General features: G+C 34.8%; 1 protein-coding gene across 1 annotated transcript in view; it reads left to right on the forward strand.

The window, feature by feature from the left end:
- LOC124534924 (ras-specific guanine nucleotide-releasing factor 1-like) overlaps positions 1–20,210 on the forward strand; it is a 43,607-nt gene extending 23,397 nt beyond the window's left edge. Inside the window, exons 5-33 of the mRNA XM_047110967.1 lie at positions 5,405–5,552; positions 6,228–6,347; positions 6,773–6,870; positions 7,297–7,354; positions 8,444–8,615; positions 9,212–9,405; positions 9,900–10,025; positions 10,444–10,546; positions 10,889–11,077; positions 11,492–11,593; positions 12,001–12,252; positions 12,637–12,819; positions 12,944–13,006; positions 13,088–13,155; positions 13,231–13,303; positions 13,417–13,679; positions 14,144–14,319; positions 14,538–14,640; positions 15,040–15,110; positions 15,431–15,451; positions 16,539–16,688; positions 17,111–17,309; positions 17,685–17,782; positions 18,253–18,386; positions 18,905–19,053; positions 19,136–19,215; positions 19,483–19,600; positions 19,728–19,796; positions 20,001–20,210. Coding sequence (XP_046966923.1) covers positions 5,405–5,552; positions 6,228–6,347; positions 6,773–6,870; positions 7,297–7,354; positions 8,444–8,615; positions 9,212–9,405; positions 9,900–10,025; positions 10,444–10,546; positions 10,889–11,077; positions 11,492–11,593; positions 12,001–12,252; positions 12,637–12,819; positions 12,944–13,006; positions 13,088–13,155; positions 13,231–13,303; positions 13,417–13,679; positions 14,144–14,319; positions 14,538–14,640; positions 15,040–15,110; positions 15,431–15,451; positions 16,539–16,688; positions 17,111–17,309; positions 17,685–17,782; positions 18,253–18,386; positions 18,905–19,053; positions 19,136–19,215; positions 19,483–19,600; positions 19,728–19,796; positions 20,001–20,210 — 3,790 coding nt within the window. The remainder of the gene's footprint in view (positions 1–5,404; positions 5,553–6,227; positions 6,348–6,772; positions 6,871–7,296; positions 7,355–8,443; positions 8,616–9,211; positions 9,406–9,899; positions 10,026–10,443; positions 10,547–10,888; positions 11,078–11,491; positions 11,594–12,000; positions 12,253–12,636; positions 12,820–12,943; positions 13,007–13,087; positions 13,156–13,230; positions 13,304–13,416; positions 13,680–14,143; positions 14,320–14,537; positions 14,641–15,039; positions 15,111–15,430; positions 15,452–16,538; positions 16,689–17,110; positions 17,310–17,684; positions 17,783–18,252; positions 18,387–18,904; positions 19,054–19,135; positions 19,216–19,482; positions 19,601–19,727; positions 19,797–20,000) is intronic.
- Positions 20,211–20,418: the final 208 nt, after the last annotated feature.

Below are 20,418 nucleotides of genomic sequence, written 5' to 3' on the forward strand. Positions count from 1 at the left end.
TTAATATAAAATAATTGTAAAACTTTATAATAAACAAAATTAAAATGACCTTCACAAAACACAGATTCGATGTTCTACGCTAACGGGTATAGGTTACAAACTGCGCGAAAATTGATTAAATATTTTCACAAGCGATCGACCTGTCGCTCCTCCATATTGGAATTTTCCAATTAAAACAATTTGCCTCCCAAAACATAATGCTGCCCGTCCCAAATTCTGAATTGAATTAAGGTTATGTTATTTGAAATTAACGCCAATTTCTTGTTTATTTGTATTACCTAATATTTGTTGATTCTCAGGCAGGATTTATATGAATTTAATCATATTCAAATTCATCATCATCATCAATAATCAAATTATTTCACAAGCATTTTTAAATCGTCATTTAATTTGTTAAATATAGTTTAAATATAGTTTGCTATATAGTGTAGCTACCAACGGATCGAAATGTAGATTCTACGCAGAAGAACCGCCAAGAAACTCAGCAGTTACTATTTTTCAACATTTAAAAATGCAAAGTCATGTTAGTTAGTTGCATATACGTGTATGTAAAATATCTTGCCTGCGGAAGTTGACAAATATTAGCTCCACGCTTTTTTGTCTATATAATCTTGTATTGAATAAAAATTCTTTTAATTGTTAGCTCTACATTTAATTCATATGTCGATTCAAAAATAATTTTATAAATCACCACATAGTATAAAACAAAGTCGCTTTTCTCTGTCACTATATCCTTATGTACGCTTAAATCTTTCAAACTACGCACCGGATTTTGATGCGGATTTTTTAAATAGATAAAGTGTTTCGAGAGGAAGATTTTCGTATATAATACATGAACAAATCGTTAACAAACACTGATAATTTTAGAAGTTTTTAATGTGATTTCGTAAATAAATAAAGTCTGTAGTATATTTAGTATCAGTATAGCACCCGTGTCGAACCGTGGCGGGTCGCTAGTAAAGTATATTTTGTTTTCGAAAACGTTTTGTATGCGATTTGTCCGTTTGTACTGTATTATACATCTCATCGGTCGCCCGAAGACAAGTTTTGTTATTCCTTTATTTACATAGTTTGTAAGATGTATCTCGAAGCTTTCTCCCTTAGATCTTTGACCAGATGTTGGACGTTTACGGACGGACGTTCATATATCTAAAACTACTGGTCTAAATTGGAAAATGATAACAGCTAAGATATAAAATTACTTAATTCAATACAAAAAATACGTTTCATTTATTTTTCAATCTATAAATATTTAAACATAATATGTGATCGTCAAACGATGATTAGCCTTCACTTGTGTGCAAATATTTTATACGTCTATAACTCTATGAAAACTTTACCTGTGTCTAATCTGATGTAGTTTTAGCAACGTTCGATTAAATCGGCATTTTCCCGATTACTTACTTTAGTATAAAATTATGTCTCAAATAATATACAACTCATAATATTTTTATACAACACAAAACTATAGACTGAAATAATATGATAGTTCAAGATCACTCAGAGTAGTTGTTTTTCGCAAATCAGAAAAAATACGAAACTCCCTATTTCAAATGTTATTCGTATGACTAGGATATTTGTATGCCCAAATATATTTGAGTACATTAATGTTGAATTAATTATACTATAAATAAATATTGTCTAAGAATAAAATGTCATTACGTACATCTTCCCTTATTATCTTGGCATTTCCTCTTTGGTTAATTATCAGATCATTATTTATGTTGTTTTCGGAATCTTTAAGAGTATTTATTGCTGTAAGGGAAAACATATCAGAGATCGTGTATCGGCAACCACTGACATTGTTTCGGTGTTTTATCGTCGCTATCATGATGAGTTAAATTTGATAGTTAGTATCGTAGCAATTTATGATGTACTGAGTATTAGAAATGACCGTGCACTGTTATACGCGGCGTACATTGTGTGTAACAGGTGTCTGGGCAAGTTATTCAACTTCTGCTTTTATTTCGGTCATCCTTTGTACTTTATTTTTTTTTTATCATAGAAATTAAATTTACTGGGTGGTACGTTAGTGTATAAGCCTATCAGGGTAGTGGTGCCTACCATTGCATTATATATTTTACCTCCAAACAGCAGTACACAGTAATGTTTTGTTCCGGTTCGATGGATGAGTGAGCTGTAACAACAGGCACAAGGGACATCTTAGTTCCCTAGATTAGCGATATAAGGTCAATCTTTTACAGAGGTTTTTTCTATGGGTAGTCAAAACTTACCATCCGGGGTCGCAATAGCTCGTCTGTCTACATATAGCTACTAAAAAAAACAATGTAGGGATACCAGCTGATTTCAAAGGCGTTCGCATTCCTTTTATAATTATCAAATATCTATATTTACAATTAAACATATTTAAATTTCGTGTAAAATATGAAAACGGCCTTGACATACCATATAAAATTTGGATTCACTTTGCCATTTAATTTTCACGATATTTATTTATTCCTATTCCAATCTCGTATCAATTTTAATAATCCAATCCTACTAATGTTACATATAAAAATTGGATTTCTCATATTCGATTGCATTTTAAAGCTGAAATTGGATTCATAGGTCGTCTCTTTCTAGCGAAGCCCCAGGGGCACACTCAGTGCGAGCATAGTGAGCTTTCATTTGCCATATTGAATATTGATTATCCTGCGGCGAATCACAGCAGTTAGCTCTGTAATATGTTCATGGCTTTATATAAATCATGTTTATAAAGATAAATTGATTATTTATCTACATATATTAATGCAATAATGATTTAAAGTATTCAGCGTCTTTGGAGGATATTTCGGTACTGTACAATAAGATCAATTAATTCAATAAAATGTTGTAATCTAGAGAAATATAAATATTAATGTTAATTTTTGTTTAGATGGGTAATGCTTTAATATTTATTTTCTAATTATTAATTAATAATATTTCTTGATTATTTAACAGTTTAGTCGAATTGTTATATGTATTTGTTTTCACTTAAAAATATTTTATAAAATATTTGTATTGTAATGTTATAAGTGCATGCCGAGACTACCTGTAGTTATTAGAACATTTTCCTCAATTTAAGTTGTTATATTGTATGTATTCAATATGTTATTGTATCTACTGTTGGTTGTCCTAAGTTAATAAATAAATAAATAAGATCACTGTATCTATATCACAACCTGTTGACTTTCAGGCAGGATACATTACATACATATATAATTGTATTTAACTAATATGACTGTATTTTTTAAATGTTAAAAAAGAGTAACCACTGACTTTCTTTCCGGTTCTTCTCGGTAAAATCTAATTTCCGAACCGGTGGTAGCTTCACTTAATTGTTAAATGACTATTCAAAAGTGCTTGTAAAAATACTTGAATAAAGTTTATTCTGATTTGATTTGATCTGATTCTTACAAAACTCATATAGTGGTGTTTTGACTTAAAGGTTATAGAATTATATTCTGCGTGTTTCAGAAAAGGCTTTTGATAAATATTACCATAGAATATAATTCAACGTGAAACGGCAACGACACGGCAACGACACGGCAACACGTGGCTAGGTCTGCTCGATTTATTATATAATTAGCTGCTCTTTACAAATTCACCGGCTTTAAGACTTTATTAAAATTTAGACAATTAATGTGATAAGTCATTCCATGTTCTTTTCTTGAAACAAAACAATTTTACCAAAATCATACCTCTGATATATGGACAGATATTTAATATTTGACCGTCTTGGATCTTAACTAAACAACTTAATTGATGCAGTTACTGATAGTATCCTAACAAAATCAAAAACAAAATCAAAATGAACGCATAATCAATATCGCAAATCAATATAAAGCACTTTTGAATCATCATTTTACAATTAAGTGAAGCTACCGCCGGTTCTGAAAGTAGATTCTACCGAGAAGAACCGGTAAGAAACTCAGTATTTACTCTTTTTCAACATTTTAAAAAGTCATGTTAGTTAATACAATTATTTAAATTAATATATCCACGCTTTTTTATCATCTATAAAATCTTGTATCGAATAATATGCTGCAACAACAATATTTCACGATAAGGAAGGAGAAAATTGATGAAAGAAGATTGATTGTATTTTAAAAAATCACTTCGTATTTTCAAAGTTAAACGTTAAAAACCAAACAGTCTGATCTTCATTTGGAATCGATTTTTATGGGAACACTAGTTGTTGCCCGCGGCTTCTCTCGAGTTTTAGTTGGTTGGTTGTCATGTGTCAGCCAAAAAAAGTAACCTATCTCCTTCCTTGGAATTCAAGTATGCTTCACACCAAATTTCAAATTCGATTCAGTGGTTTGGTCGTGAAAGACCGACAGACAGACAGACAGAGTTACTTTCACATTTATTATAAGTAATAAGTATATAAGTACAGATTTCTGTGGTTATTATCAAATATTTAACAGTTTCCTTAACTTAGTTTCAAAGAACGCTTCTAAAGGAGGTAACCCTGGTATAAATATATCTATTTATACCTTGCTATGTATTATATAAAAGGATTCAAATTCCTGTATTCCTGGGTGCTGCACGTCACTGGAGGTATCGTTGCCATGGCAACCAGGTCGAGGTCGCGCTGACATTTCCAAGCACGTTCCGCCCGTTATCATAGTTATCCTGAATTATTAAAGCTTTAGCATAAACGAGGAAGATATTCTAAGCTTCTTTATATAAACTAATGTATATTAGTACTTAGATATATGTTCATTTTCAAACGTGAAACTGAAAGGACATCAATTAGGTCAGTTAATAAATACAGCTCTGATTATTGTATTGGTTACACACTCTGAATCTCGTTGATGAGATGCTTTGGATCTTTTGGGATCGTTAATACAATCTGTAAATTGATTCGAAAAGGAATAATTAAGCTGTCTCCGTTCTATGTTGTCTAGAATTTTTAAAATAATCGTTTAATATGATTTTTGAGTCGATTGCACATTATGGGAATGATATTATAATTTCTAGACTGTTTCAAATAAAAAAAAAATATGCTAGATGTTAATATAATAACATCTAGCATATTTTTTTTAAATAAATATTTATTGGATGGAAATAATAAATGCAAAATAGGAGAGAGCAAAAAAAAATCGCTGAGTATTTTTCGCGGTGTTTATTTCCGAATTCGTGGTAGATTTTTGAGTACCTATCAATAAGCAAGTGTAATACTTCTATATTGAATAAAACATTTTTGACCTTCGGCTTTGATGACTAGGTTTTATACTGTCCTCACTTTATGTAACCATAACGATTTGCTGCACCATTCAGCACGAGATACCTTATAGATACAAATTAAGCTCACGCAAATTTATTATATTTTAGTTATGCTTTTCTGGTTTTAAGCCTGCCATCATCAATGACAAACATCCTATCAATAAAGGTAAATAGCATCTAATTTTGCCCCCAGCTTCAACAAGCTGCTGCTTCAAAAAGAAGAGCTGGAACAGAAACAGCTTCATCTGCTGCAAGTAGTTGAGAGCGAGAGGACGTCGCGCTGGCAGTACGCTCAGCAGTGCGACGAACTCGCAAACGAAGTAAAGAAACTGAGAACCGAGGTACTCGAGGTAGAAATGTTTAAAAATATCATATAAACATGATAACGATCTATGCTTTCAATTATTTCATGTAGGCTCTCCACTAATTTACTTAAAATACATCAGAAACCAACTGCATGATGTATATGGTTTCAGTCAATATGTCTGTACGTACGATGCAAGAACAAGAACAGCATTGTAAATCTGTTTATTTGAAAAGAGTGACAATACGAGTTTCTTTCCGTTTTTTCTCGCTAGAGATTGCTTTCCGTAATGGTGATAGTATTTTATTATAGACGATTCAAAAACGCTTCATTGTGAAGTTATTATGTGAATAAAATTGATTGATTTGATTTAAAGCGAGGAAAGAAAGAAATGAGATAACTATACATAAAATTACTGTAGGATAAATACTTTTTGTTCATAATCCATATAAAATTGTCCATATTTCATAATAATTATTTACGTTTGATTCTGTGTTATAGTAAACAAAATTCAACTATAATAAACCAATCTCATGCAGTTGGTATTTTATCAGCTTTTCATAGAGATAATAATTCAAAATTTGCTATGATTTATATCATTTGCATAAATCATTCATGTTTTAGTATGTATTTTTAGTTGCTACTATTTTCCTTAATTTAATATTACTCTTTTGGTTCTTCCACTTAATGTTTTGAATTTAAATATTGTTAGCTGTGCGCATACAAGAAAGAACATGAACCTGCTACGCGCACAGCATCTACTACCAGCTTATCGCCATCTGATTCTGAGGAAATCGATCCCACGGAACTGCGCAAGATTAAGAAAGTTCAGGTATATAACAAAGGATTAATCTTTTGGAACTAAAGAATATATGACTTCATTATATTCTCATTAAAAGATAACAAAAATATTATTGATATGCGTAAGAAATAATTTTGAAATAATTTTGTTTGAGCTAGTTAAGCTCTTATATTATGAGAAACCTAAAAGTATTGTACGGAAATAACAAAACATTTAGATCATTATTGGTATCCTAGATAGGTATACTTTAAAAATATGATTCATTTTATCACAAATTTAGTGCAATATATTAAATTATATTGTAAAAATTTCAGGTACTCAGATTTCAGAATGAATTTATTTACCTTTTTGTTACCCTTTATAGCTAATATATGCATGTTAGCTAAAGGGTAACAAAAATTAACCCAAATTAATTCAAAAGTCAGCATTACATTATATATATTTAAATCTTTAAGAGCTTTTTCCGTGGATGGCTTTGTCGACGTCGATGGAAGCAAATTGTGGAGCAATACATCAAGAGCCCTCATGCTGAAAGTATGAGAAAAAGGAACAGGTGACATATCTTCTACTTACAATAGTTTTTACAGCATAGTTCTTGATTTGTAACTATTATTATGTTGTTGTTTTTATTGTTACATTAAACTAACAACAACAACAGCCTTTGAATTTCCCACTGCTGGGCTAAGGCCTCCTCTCTTTGAGAAGAAGGTTTGGAACATATTCCAAAACGCTGTTCCAATGCGGTTTGGTGGAATACACATGTGGCAGAATTCTTATCAAATTCGACACATGTGGATTTCCTCACGATGTTTTTCTTCACTGTCGAGAACGAGATGAATTATAAACATCAATTAAGCACATGAATATTGACAACTGGGCCATCTCGCCTCTTAGCAAATTAACACAGTGCGGGAACAGTATTCAGATATATTTCAAGCATATTCTTGTACTATAGTAAATATTTTCTTTCCGGTTGCAGTCTTGTTTTCAAAATGGTTGAAGCGGAGGAAGAATACTTGGAGCAAATGGAAATTTTGGTAAGTGAGAACGAGATACATAAATACCTTTACTCAGTAGACTCTGAACACATTTGATCCTATCTCCTATTGCATGAATGACATATTCTGAGAATGATCTCTCCTCCTCCTCTTATATAAGTTAAAGGGTAGAAGGTAGGTTTCCTAGAAATGTATTTATATATTTTTATAGGGAAATTTGAAATGCAAGATTACTTTCATAATCTTACTCGGTTATGATGAAGGGGTTTTAATTTTAAATCAGAAAAGTACACTGTGGTTTTTATTCCAAATGTATATTAAGCGTAGATCTTAATTACAGATTACGCTTATTATGGATACTTTTATTACTCAAAAAATGAATTACATTTGGATCACTTGAGCATTAACATAACTTCTGCAATTTTATATATAACTTTGACATGCACAATATGTTTAACATTTTATAAATAAATAAATATTGGACAACATCACATAAATGACTCTGATTCCAATGTAAGTATCTAAAGCGCTTGTGTTATGGAAAATTAGAAGTAATGAAGGTACCACAAATACCCATACCCAAGACAACGTAGAAAACTAGAGAAGTTTTTCTACATCGACCTGGCTGGGAATCGAAATCGGGACCTCGGAGAAGCGTACCCATGAAAACCGGTGTACACACCACTTGATTACGGAAGTCAAAAATTTCAATATCCTATTTCTATTTTCACTTAATTGGAAGGTATTTAACGCGTAATTAGTGCGAAATAATATTAAATATCAATAAGAAATGCAAAATACTAAGAGCTAGCGCGCACCGGTGATTTTTGTCACGGTGACTGTTTCGTCACTCTTGTCAAGTCCGTGAATATGTTTGGAGTTGCGTGCATGTTACGACGTGACAATTGGGTGACATTTGACCCTCGAACAAGTCCGTGACGAAACTGTCAGCGTCTTTACGTTTTTTCATAGCAATGCGCGCACTATTGATAAATTTGTCTACTTACTGATTTTATACACTATTTTATCTGGCTCTCTATGTCAACGTGTAAATATTCGAAATTTAAACAAACTTTATTCTATAATGCTTATATGAGTGCAAAAAAATCTTAAATTGTGATTTTGTAGGTGACATGTTTTCTGCGGCCTTTCAAAATGGCAGCGAGCTCCAAGAAGCCACCTTGCACACACGAAGATGTGAACTCAATTTTTCTGAACAGTGAAACAGTACTTTTCCTGCACCAGATATTTTTCAAAGGCCTCACCTCGAGAATGGAGTCTTGGCCGACGCTTGTATTAGGTAATGTATTATCTGATCACATATTTCTTACTTTTAGAAACATCGTATTAGTACTTAAAGATTCGAAAGTTGCTTTCTTTGTGGTATACAGGGTTATTGGTAACTCGACGTATATCCATTAGGAGGTAATAGGGGTGACTATTTGCAATAATTTGTCAAAAATACAAATTCAGAACGAAGTTGCATTATTGACAAATTTTGAAAAAATCTAAAAAACGTGATAACTTAAAAATGGTTTACCTTTAGATCATGCATATGGGGGTTAAAATTATTGCAAATAGTCACCCCTATCACCTCCTAACGGATATACGTCGAGTTACCAATAACACTGTATACTCAAATGTCGTGATAAAATCTATAATTATTGTAACATAATGCGAAAGTATCTCTGTCTGTCTGATGCTCTTTCAAGACCAAATAAATAAACCGAATTCGATGAAATTTGGTGTGAAGCAAACTTGAACTCAGAAAAGACATCGCAAGCAAAGCTGCGGGCGACGACTAGTAAAGAATATCCAAAACTTTGCTGTATTTGATTTTACAGGATTTATTGGCATACATTAAATTTATCTTATTTACTTATGTTTTGTATCCAGGAGACCTATTCGACATGCTACTCCCGATGTTGACAATCTACCAGGAGTATGTAAGGAACCACCATTACTCCCTCCAAGTTCTCACGGAGTGCAAGCAAAGTCAGCCCTTCACGCAGTTACTGGCACGCTTGGAAGGCAAACCAGCCTGTCAGGGAAGATCCTTAGAAACATTTTTGACGTATCCCATGCACCAGGTAAGTCGCTGAATCTAGCCAAATGAAAAACTTTAATTTGATATATAATAATTATTTGAAACGCCATAGATTTCTTACTTATAGGGAGTTTCGATTGAAAACTCTTCACTAATATATCCGTGTGTATCCCAAGAAGTGATGTGACACTGAATATTGAATTGTGACAGTGAATATCACCGATGTGTTCTGCGGTTTATCGAAATCAACTGTCACGCTGAATATTATACTCTGCGTAAATGTATAACAACTGGTAACACCTTAGCAACAAAGAAGATTGCTTTGTGTCTGGGTAGAATGGAACTGGCCCTTTTTTCTCGCTGGAAAAAAGCATTACGCGTTTCCCGCAAGTAAAATTGGGGATTGGAATACCCACTAATAAACCAGCGGTACCCTCACCGTCTTTTAAGCGGGCGCCACAAGATCGTTTTCACATGGTATGAAAAGTTAGGTTACAGGTCCAAATATGTAATCTAAACAATATGTGTGGTTAACAGATACCTCGGTACATAATTACACTACACGAGCTGCTTGCCCATACGCCTCATGATCACGTGGAGCGCCGTAGCTTGCAACATGCCCGCGCGCAGCTGGAGGAGCTATCGCGGCAAATGCACGATGAGGTAATACAATTTCCACTATTTAGTGATTATGAAAGTTGGTTGTACAATTGTAAAATTTTAAGGGATCATAAAAGGGTATTTGTTCGCTATAGGAGACAATACTAATAACTTACTAGTTGTACACCTTTGGACTGAGATAATCGCCTCCAGGCTGCTTCAACTAACAAAAATGAATTTAAAAAAAGGTGTATTTGTATATACCCCTGCTGAGTTTCTTTCATCGTTTCTTCTTAGATCTGAGGGTTTAAATTCCGAAACGGTGGTAGATTTTTGACTATCATTGAGAAAGTGTAAGATTCACATCTAACTGATAAAGATTTTTGACTTTGATTTGACTTTGATAATATTTTTTTACATAGAATACATCATCAGACTTAGATTTTATCAAGCTTGACAGTTTGAATGTTTGTTATTTCAGGTCAGCGAAACGGAGAATCTCAGGAAGAACCTGGCTGTGGAGCGCATGATTATTGAAGGGTGCGACATTCTTCTAGATGTTAATCAAGTTTTCATAAGACAAGGTACGTTTACAATGAAAAGTTTAAAATGAGTTGAGATAGCCAGTGGTTTGGAAAAGTGAACAACAATTATGGCTATCTTAATCGAATCTATATGGAAGCCTGGCAAACATCACTGAAATTTTTGTTAATCATTTATTTTGTACAATGTTGGCGTTGGGGGAAAAGGTAGACATTGTTAGGAAACCTGCAATTATTGGATGATAATATGTATCAAAAATATCCACCAATACGCATTGGAGATTTGACACAACTTGGTAGATTTACAACATTTTAACCAAAAATTAATTGATTTCCTATTAATTACATATGTATAATGTTTTCTATCCTTCTTTTCATCTTTAGGTACTCTTTCTCAAGTGGTCGGTAAAGGTCGCCGTGCAAACTTGCAAGCTCGCCAGGCGTTTCTGTTTAGCAACCATTTGCTCTTAACAACCAGAGCTGCTGGTGGAAGATTGCATCTACCACCTGCTGGTAGACTGCCATTACATGATGCATTATTGATTGAAGATCCGTCTAATCATGACGATGATGGTAAATACGAATCTAAATAAAGTAATTAGTAATATTTTTATTTTATTTTGTTAGTACTTATTCTGAAATTAATAACGTATTTCTTTAAATGTTATGGCGAAGTAATAAGTGGTCACCATCACCCATAGACAATGACGCTGTAAGAAATATTAACTATTCTTTACATCATCAATGTCCCACCAACCTTGGGAACTAAGATGTTATGTCCCTTGTGCCTGTAGTTACACTGGCTCACTCACCCCTCAAACCGGAACACAACAATACTAAGTACTGTTATTTAGCGGAAGAATAATTGATAAGTGGGTGGTACCTACCCAGACGGGGCTAGCCCAAAGCCCTACCACCAAGTGACTCTCCTCCAAACAAAGTTATTGTTTGAGTACATTATATAAAATTAACGTTTTTATTATATAGATTCTGCGTCGGTATGTTCGTCGCCAGGTGGAGATGTATACCAAGCAAAGGATTTCAAAATACTCGTAGAAGTTAAAGGAGAACAAATCTGCGCTCATTTAGGTATAGTTTTCAAATCTATTATAATTAATTACGGATATCCTATTTTATTCTAAACAAGTCTTACATTTTATCTTAACACTTTATTTCAATAGTAGTATAAATATAGAAAAAATATATTCTCAATCCTTTTTATGCGGAAGGCCAAAGTGTTGGCAAAAAATACAATTATTTTTTATATACCAATGGTTAATAAAACAAGCCCAAACGCGCCTATAGACATTGTTCTGTAAGTAATATTTCCCAATTTTTATACCAACAATCTTGAAAACTAAGATGATATGTCCCTTATACGGAACCATTAATCATAACGATATCGAGTATTACGGTCCAGTGACAGAATATGTCGAGTGCATAATATATGAATAGAATGCTTGTATAATAATAATTATATGTATCTTCTACAATAGTTGCGGCAACACTTGAAGAAAAAGCAGCATGGACCAGCGAGTTAGCACAATGTATGGAAAGTGCAGCACTAACTGAGCTTCTTCGAGCATGTGGATCTTGCGGAGCCGCCTCTGCCAGTCTGCCTGCCTGTCGTTCGGACAGGGCATTGTTCACAGACGACGTGGATATAAGATTTAGCAGGACACTTAATTCATGCAAAGTTCCACAAATAAGATCTGCAACTCCACAGAGATTGTTACAGAGATTAACTGGTTAGAAATTTTTGAATATGAAATTTGCATCTTAATTTCAATAAGTCTATAGATGTGTGAAAGATAAATGGACTGTATTTAGTTGACTAAAAAGGGGAGTTGTTACCTCAAAATCTGGGCTCTTGCTTTTGAAGATACTATCTTCTTGGGAGCACTCCCTTCGTCTTCACACACTCGAAGAATACGCCCAGGGGATGGGTGATGTTATAGGAGAAGGATAATAGTCCGTTACAAAAGCTAATTTTGAAGGGTAGCGCACTCACAATTCACACATTACCGCGGCCCACACGAGAAGGGGGACAAAATCATACCATGGACAAAATTATTGACGTTTCAAAATATTTATAAAACCTAAACACGCTACAGATGTGTTATTTTTTTTAGATCTCCGCTTTCTCTCCGTGGACTTCCTGAACACGTTCTTGTTGACCTACCGCGTGTTTACCGACGGCGTGACGGTGCTTGAAGCTTTGCAGCAGGTGTTCTACGAACAATCACAGCAGGATATGGAGCTGGCACCACCCACTGATGCTGCTAGGAAGGCCAGCGGTGCTAGCTCGGTTTCAGGTGAAGCATAAAAACTATTTCGTTTTATATGGTTAAACTGTAGAAAATTCTAAGATTTTTTGGTAAATAATTTATAGAACTTAGATAATGATAAAATTTGGTTATTGGTTTATATTAATTTTAGGTTACGGGTCAGAATACAGTGACAGAGACTGGCAATCGAGATTCTGGCGAGGATCGAGAAAAAGTAATATTTACTTAAAAACTCTTTTTTAACCTTATTTCAGTATGAAATCTGAATCCATTACAAAAATTATAATCGTTTCAGGTGAAGAGGACGATAAATTGTCACCATATTTAATGGCACCGTCGCGTCGCACATCGACCGTTAGCAAAGTATGTGTTACTTTAATTTTAATTGATTATCTAGAATATTCCTTTATTTGTGCTGATGATGTTATTTTTATTTAGGTGGAGGAAGACAACAGTCATTTGCAAATACCTAAAATTATGGCTACTTCTTCCAGTAATGAGACACTTAAAGGTATTTGATACTGTATAAAGAACAATTGCTTCCTTTTCATTTATCAAAAGTAAAGTACCTAAAATTATACAATACTATACAGAATATGCATATATAATACTGTGACGTTGTAGGAACATCACCATCTTCACCTGGAGCTCAAAGTTCCGTAACCCTCGTTGGAAGTCCAAAGAAAACAAGTCCAGTTGAAACAACATCGAAAACGGAATCTACAACACCAGTTAAAGATAATGATGCAGCTGCTTCCATCGTAAAAGATGAAAGCATTGAGCTCGTAGATCAGAGCGATGAAGACGTAAAATACAAAGAGGAGGAACCGGAGAAAAATAAGTATAAAATCGATGATAAATTTAAAATATCGCAACGCTTTTCGGAGGTGTGTAATGTTAGTATTCAAATTTCATTACTATTCATAATAGACTCCAAACAAAAAATATGATGATGAAAAGAGTATGTGCCAAACTAATGGCTTTATATACTACTAGAATTCGCCCGCGGTTAGCTCGCGACTATGTCCTTTCTTGGAATTCAAGTTACAATACCAAATTCTGTTCAGCGATTTGGTCGTGAAAGTGTGACAGACAGACAAATAAAGTTACTTTCACATTAATTATATTAATATAGATATAGGTTTTTCGTAATCCCGATGGGATATGAATCTGGAACCTTGTGGTCTAAACACGGATTTCGAGTTGACAAAAGAAATAAAAAATGCACTCTTTTGCTATTATCTAAGATTTTCACCAAAACGGTCATATACCAGTACACATTAAGACAAAAATTCTCAGACAAAACTATGTATACTTTAAGGTGTTATGTAATATTTTGTTGTATGTTTAGCGTGTTCGCACTATGTCCGAGAGCCCGCGGCGCTTACACCCGTCAGCGGGAGGCGTGGCGCCGGACGCTCGTCGCCGCTCAGAAGGAGCGAAAGAAACGCCTGCAGGTGCAGAGAAGGCAGAGCCGCGACGCGCTTCTGACACAGCTGCCAGGTCTCTGCCTAGACGTTCAGTGAGGTAGTATATAAAAGAAATCGAAATATACCGTGTTTACAATTTGGATAACGTTACCGATAGCCCACAAACTTTTGTGATACCAAATTACATCTAAATCGATTCAGTGCACTTCTATCACTAACCTTAAAGAAATAATATTTGTTTTGGAAATATCAAGATTTTTCGGATGATTTTGTGAAATTGAAATTCAATGCTTGAGTTTTAATATAAAACCATAGTGAAAGGCGATGCACCAATTCGTCGATCAACAGTGAGCGACGCCGTTATTGGGGAGGTTCCGAGCCACGAACTTCTGTGACCTCTCAGGTGTCACAAATGCAGGTAATTTTTACTAATGGAATATTTGAAAGTATTAGCCGTTATTGGGGAGGTTCCGAGCCACGAACTTCTGTGACCTCTCAGATGTCACAAAACATAAATATTTTTCGATGATAGCTTTGAATAAACCCATCTTAGTGTAAACACTCAGTTTTTCTACCATCACGCGTCATTATGTTTCACGTCGATGAAGGATATATGATAAAGTGATGAAAGTGAAGAAGATAAAATGTCACAGTTTCACAGGGTACTTAAAAACACATGAACTTAGATCTCTTACATTAGACTTCTTACATGTAGAATTTATTTTCGTTTACTCACTTTAATGAAAATAAAATTTGACCGTCCTATTCTTTATACTTATTTAGATCTTCCGGGAATTATTCTTGATCTTTTTTCCAGAATTACCGTCGCGAGACCAGTCAATCTAAAGCTGGGGTTGTCATCACATCATTCCGTCAATCGCACAGGAGGTAATACGATCGTTTTTAAATAATTCAAGTCATCTTTTCTATTCCTTGACTATAAAATACTATTTATCATCATTATGTAAATTAAGCACAAAACGGACTTTCATTAACTATCAGTGTTATAGCATGGTACATACTTTTATCTATGGTCTAAAGTTCCTTCGGTGAAATCGTCAGCTTTTGCACGATTGTCCGTGTTCTTAAACTCGTAACTAAATCGTTTCAGCATTCATTACAATTCCAATATATTTTGGAATAGATCGTTTGTGAAATTCTAGTATTATCAGTTAATATAATTTTATTTATGAACATTCGTTTAACAGCTTTGGAAAAGACCTGTTGTGGTGAGTGGGCGGTGGAGGTAATAGTAGATCAGAGTAGAGACGCATAGCGGAACCTTGTAAAAAAAAAATGCTTACCTAGATTCTGCAACTTTTACCCTTTATTACCAAATTTTTAAAAAGTAGTTTTCCAAATACTTCGTGTTATGATTGCAGTTACACAAATACGAAATACACTACACGATACCGTGTCCTGATTTATTTAACCGTTAAATTCCAAATGTTTTGTTCATATACATACATATGTATAACGGCGCGTGCTTAGTTTGTTTGTTTTCATAATTAATGAATGGAGTAATTGCTAATATTATTTGATGGCTGATTTAATTTTAAGAGCGGGTCAACCCCAAGTTGTAAGTTGTAAGTGTCATGGCAACGCGAGTCGTTATTATTTGACAATCGTCTCGAATGCGATGGTAACTTGCAAACCCATTTTACTAAAAATACTTTTCCAAATGTCAGATCAACGACCAAAGCCATTTCCTCCTGTTTCTTCCGACATGTGTATTTCCATAATACGTCGCACGAATTCGGTCCACTTTCAGATATACACCTCCAATGAACATTTTATTACATGATAATATATTGTAATACAGCTTAACATATAAAGTATAAAATGTAGACTATGAGTTGCTTTTAGCCGCATTCGATCCTAAGGTTTGTGCGTTAATGGGATAATTATATTTGCAGTATTTGATCACCAGCAATAAATATATTCTTGATATTAAAAACACCTTTTTCGATTAATAGCGTGAGTATAGCGTCGAAAAGTAAATATATTTTTTTATAATGTTTATCATGAAACTATGCAATTATCTTTCTTCTTTCTATCATGTTTTTATTTAAGACAATTCCTCTTCTTCCGTCTTCGCTTTCTCTGTACTTATATATTTTTTCAATTTCCAACTGTCTTGTCATTATTTACTGTATGCATGCTTTGTCGTTTCTATATCACAGACACATTTATCTCTCTCACTGCATCTTTCTTTCTTGTTTAATAAAATTTATTATACTATATATAATTATGAAATAATTCGTTTTATTGAGTCCTTTTATAAGTCATAATTATTTAATGGCATATACTGATTAGGAGCAGTACATCCACTGCGGCGGTAGCGTTCGCGGTGGCAACTTCGGCTTCATCAAATCCGAGGTCTCCCCCACCGACATCACCTCCGCAGACGAGGCGCGATTCGGTGATATCAACTGCAGCCACCATGCGAGTGCTGAACGTTTTAAGGTATAACTTTTAAATATTGTCACAACATAAAACCAGAAGGTCGAGATGACCCAATGGTTAGAACGCGTGCATCTTAACCGATGATTGCGGGTTCAAACTCAGGCAAGCACCGCTGATTCATGTGCTTAATTTGTCTTTATAATCCATCTCGTGCTCAGCGGTGAAGGAAAACATCATGAGGAAAGCTGCATGTGACAAATTTCATAGAAATTCTGCCACATGTGTATTCCACCAACCCGCATTGGAACAGCGTGGTGGAATATGTTCCAAACCTTCTCCTCAAAGGGAGAGGAGGCCTTTAGCCCAGCAGTGGGAATTTACAGGCTGTTGTTGTAAAACTTTCAGAAACTTCTTGACACAAAATTCTTCATAAATATCAACGTATCAAATTATTTTAGTAATCATTTTATTGGCCTCACCAGGCACTGGGTGTCCAAGCATTCTTCAGACTTCTGGTCTGATGAACGTCTCCGGGGAATGACAATGGATTTCCTCAAAGAGATTGAAGCAAGTCCAGGGTTGCTTCCAGCTGAACACAAATCCGCAGCACAGCTACTGCGTCTGCTGGAACGTGCTCCAGATAGAGCTGTTGACTTGAAAGCTCTGTTTATACCACCAAGAGTAAGTTTAAGAAATTAATTTAATACGTATTCATTTTATTTGTCTAATGTGACGATGGATTAATTAGAAGTTGTTCAATAAATACCAGTACTTAACTGGACAATATACTTCAGTGATGTTAGCTATTTTAGGTATACTGGCTGATGTTTAATTGGGCCTATCGATCTCAATTTTAGCTCTACTGAATTAAGTTTGTTATTATATTTTATATCGCACGTCACCATTATCCAAATTGTCCCACTTTATAAATTTAAAAACTAAAGCATCGGATCTTTTTTGTACAACCTTCACCTACTTTCGTTGGGTAGAGAAAGATAATGCTTCTATATTGAAAGAATAAATTTGATTAGCTTACTGCTTTGTTTTCTATTCCAGGTTCCTACTAAAGAGAGCGTCGAAACATTATCAGCACTGGAGATTGCGGAGCAGATGACGTACTTGGATTATCAAATCTTCAGTTCGATTCATAGCGAGTAAGCATATTATTTTATTTTGTTCTATCTAGAACACGCTTTTGGTCTAATTGGCTCATACGATTAAATTCACAGCCCATATACATTGTACTTTTAGGAAAATCTCCCATACAAGCTATGGCCAATCCAATCCAATATCTAAGATGATGTCCTTAGTGCCTTTAGTTACAAAGTCTTATCCTTTTGAACAAAAAAAAATCTATAATAATGATTATTAATTGCTGCTTCATGACTCGATAGTGTCTGTCCAGACAGCCTTTTGCGAAGCTTTGTGAAAACCTACCTGTACATTCCTCAATTGAAAATTTTCGTTTCAGTCTACTATTTTCTGATTTCAAATATGGTAAAATCGCGTTAATGTTGCTCCTATGCGGGTTAATCCACACGTGGAAGATTTTAAGTTAATTGCACTAAAATGGGACTATTATTATGTTTGTCTGAGATCATTTAAATAAATATTCATCATACAGGGAGTTCTTGGGCCAAGCTTGGACGAAGAGCGACAAAGCGGTGCGCGCGCCACACATACTCATGATGACGGCTCATTTCAACCATATCTCAAACCTCGTTATATCGGAGATTCTGAAGAAGTACACCCTGACTGGTAACTATTACAATCATTAGTATTAAATTATTTAACTAGAATGAATCAAGGATTAACAGTGGCTCTCCCTTAGGTTCCGCCAATCTGAAGAACGACCCAAAAGCGCGAAAAATTGCCGAAAATCGTAAGATTAGATTAATAAATCAAATTGTACTATAACTGTTGAGAGATGTAGTGTAACCAGATGACCAATTTAATTTGGTCAGCTTTAATCACTTGTAACCGAATCTCAACCAGACTCAAATAGAACTTTATCTGGCTGAATCTTAGACGTAATTAAAAAAAAAACATTGTTGCTTTTTTGTCTGTATTGATATGATATTTGATTTCGAACACGAGTCATGTTTTTGAGCTGAGTTCGAATCATCCGTAATATTAACAGACGAACTTTTATTTCATTTATCATCCTCGCGAGAAACTTGTACGCGCTGAGGCAAAAACCAAATCGTTAGGTTATTGTTAGCACAAGATCACCCGAAAGAAAGGATATAGTAAATTTAAAATAAAATAAATAATAGGTCGGGTAGCTGCAATTGAAAAGTGGGCAGCTGTAGCTGATATAGCTCGATGTCTCCATAATTTCAATGGAGTACTGCAGGTGTGCGCTGCTCTTTCCAACACGTCTATTTTCCGTTTGAAAAAGACCTGGGACAAGGTCTCCAAGACTGTGAGTATTCAATCAGTACAATAATTACTCAGAACGTATATGAATGGAGGATAAATTTACTGATCTTTTTTATTCATTGCAGAGTAAACAAACAATAGAGAGAATGCAGACGTTGACGTCATCAGAATGTCGTTTTAGAGTTTTGAGAGATGCCTTGCACAGGTCAGTTTATACATTTACCAAGTTCTCTTTTCATGTTTAATCTATAAGAGAATGGAGTTTTTTTGTTACGATGGTGTTCTTCAGAAAATATTTCGATTGTTATACACAATCGATCTAAAATGAATATGACCTTTGAATTTTTATACAAGGGGCTTAGAAAAGCTCAATTTGACATTGTCTTTTGTAAAAAGACACAATAATCCACTCGGGAAGGTTTATATATTTTTTTCCCAATATATAGTGTTTAAAATGGTTTATTGCTTATAGATGCGATCCACCTTGCATTCCGTACTTGGGAATGTATCTATCGGACTTGTCGTTTATTGAAGAAGGCACTTCAAATTATACTCCAGAGGGACTTTTGAATTTCTCCAAAATGAGAATGGTAAGTATCGATACAAAAAAATGTTCTAATATATTAAAAATTTCAGATGTTAATGCTATTCCCTTATCCAAACTTTATAAACACCTGTTATCAACAATTTTTAATTTTTTTAATACGTCTTTTTTAGATTGCTCATGTGATTCGTGAGATCAGGAACTTTCAACAGACTCCTTACAAAATCGATCATATACCAAAGGTAAGATAACGTACATAGTTTAAAAAATGTTAATTTTTCTATTTCAAAGCAGTATTATTGGCACTCAGAAGTCACTACTGAAAAAACTAATAAAACTTTTGTTAAGCTACAAAATACTTGGTGCTATCTCTCTTGAGCTCCTAGGATATTGCATTTGCATTTTATGTGACAACGACCCCCCCCCCCCCCCCCGGCTGTGAGCAGGTGTGCGAGTTCCTGCTGGACCGCTCGCTGGAGATCCCCGAGGAGCGGCAGTACACGCTGTCGCTGGAGCTGGAGCCGCGGGCGGCGCGCGGCTCGGCGGGCGGCCTGCACCCCGCGCCCGCCTCCCCCGCCTCGCCCTCCGCGCAGCGCCGCCGCCGCGCCTCGCTCGCCGCGCTGGCTCCACTCGCGCCGCTCAAGGCCGACCACTAGACGCACACAGTGCACACTCTTCTTTCTTGCACTACCATTTTGACTTGATATGGGCGTTGCCAGGATTTTTTTCAACTGAAAGCTTCGATAGCTAGCGATAGCTAAAAAAAAACAGTACGAAAAATTAAGTATATTGACATTTACTTTTAAAATATTTAGTCTACTCATGCCTGGCTATAGTCATGTCATTTGGCCGCTACATGACACC

Source organism: Vanessa cardui, chromosome 13, assembly GCF_905220365.1.
Source record: "Vanessa cardui chromosome 13, ilVanCard2.1, whole genome shotgun sequence".
NCBI classification, from domain to species: Eukaryota; Metazoa; Arthropoda; class Insecta; order Lepidoptera; family Nymphalidae; genus Vanessa; species Vanessa cardui.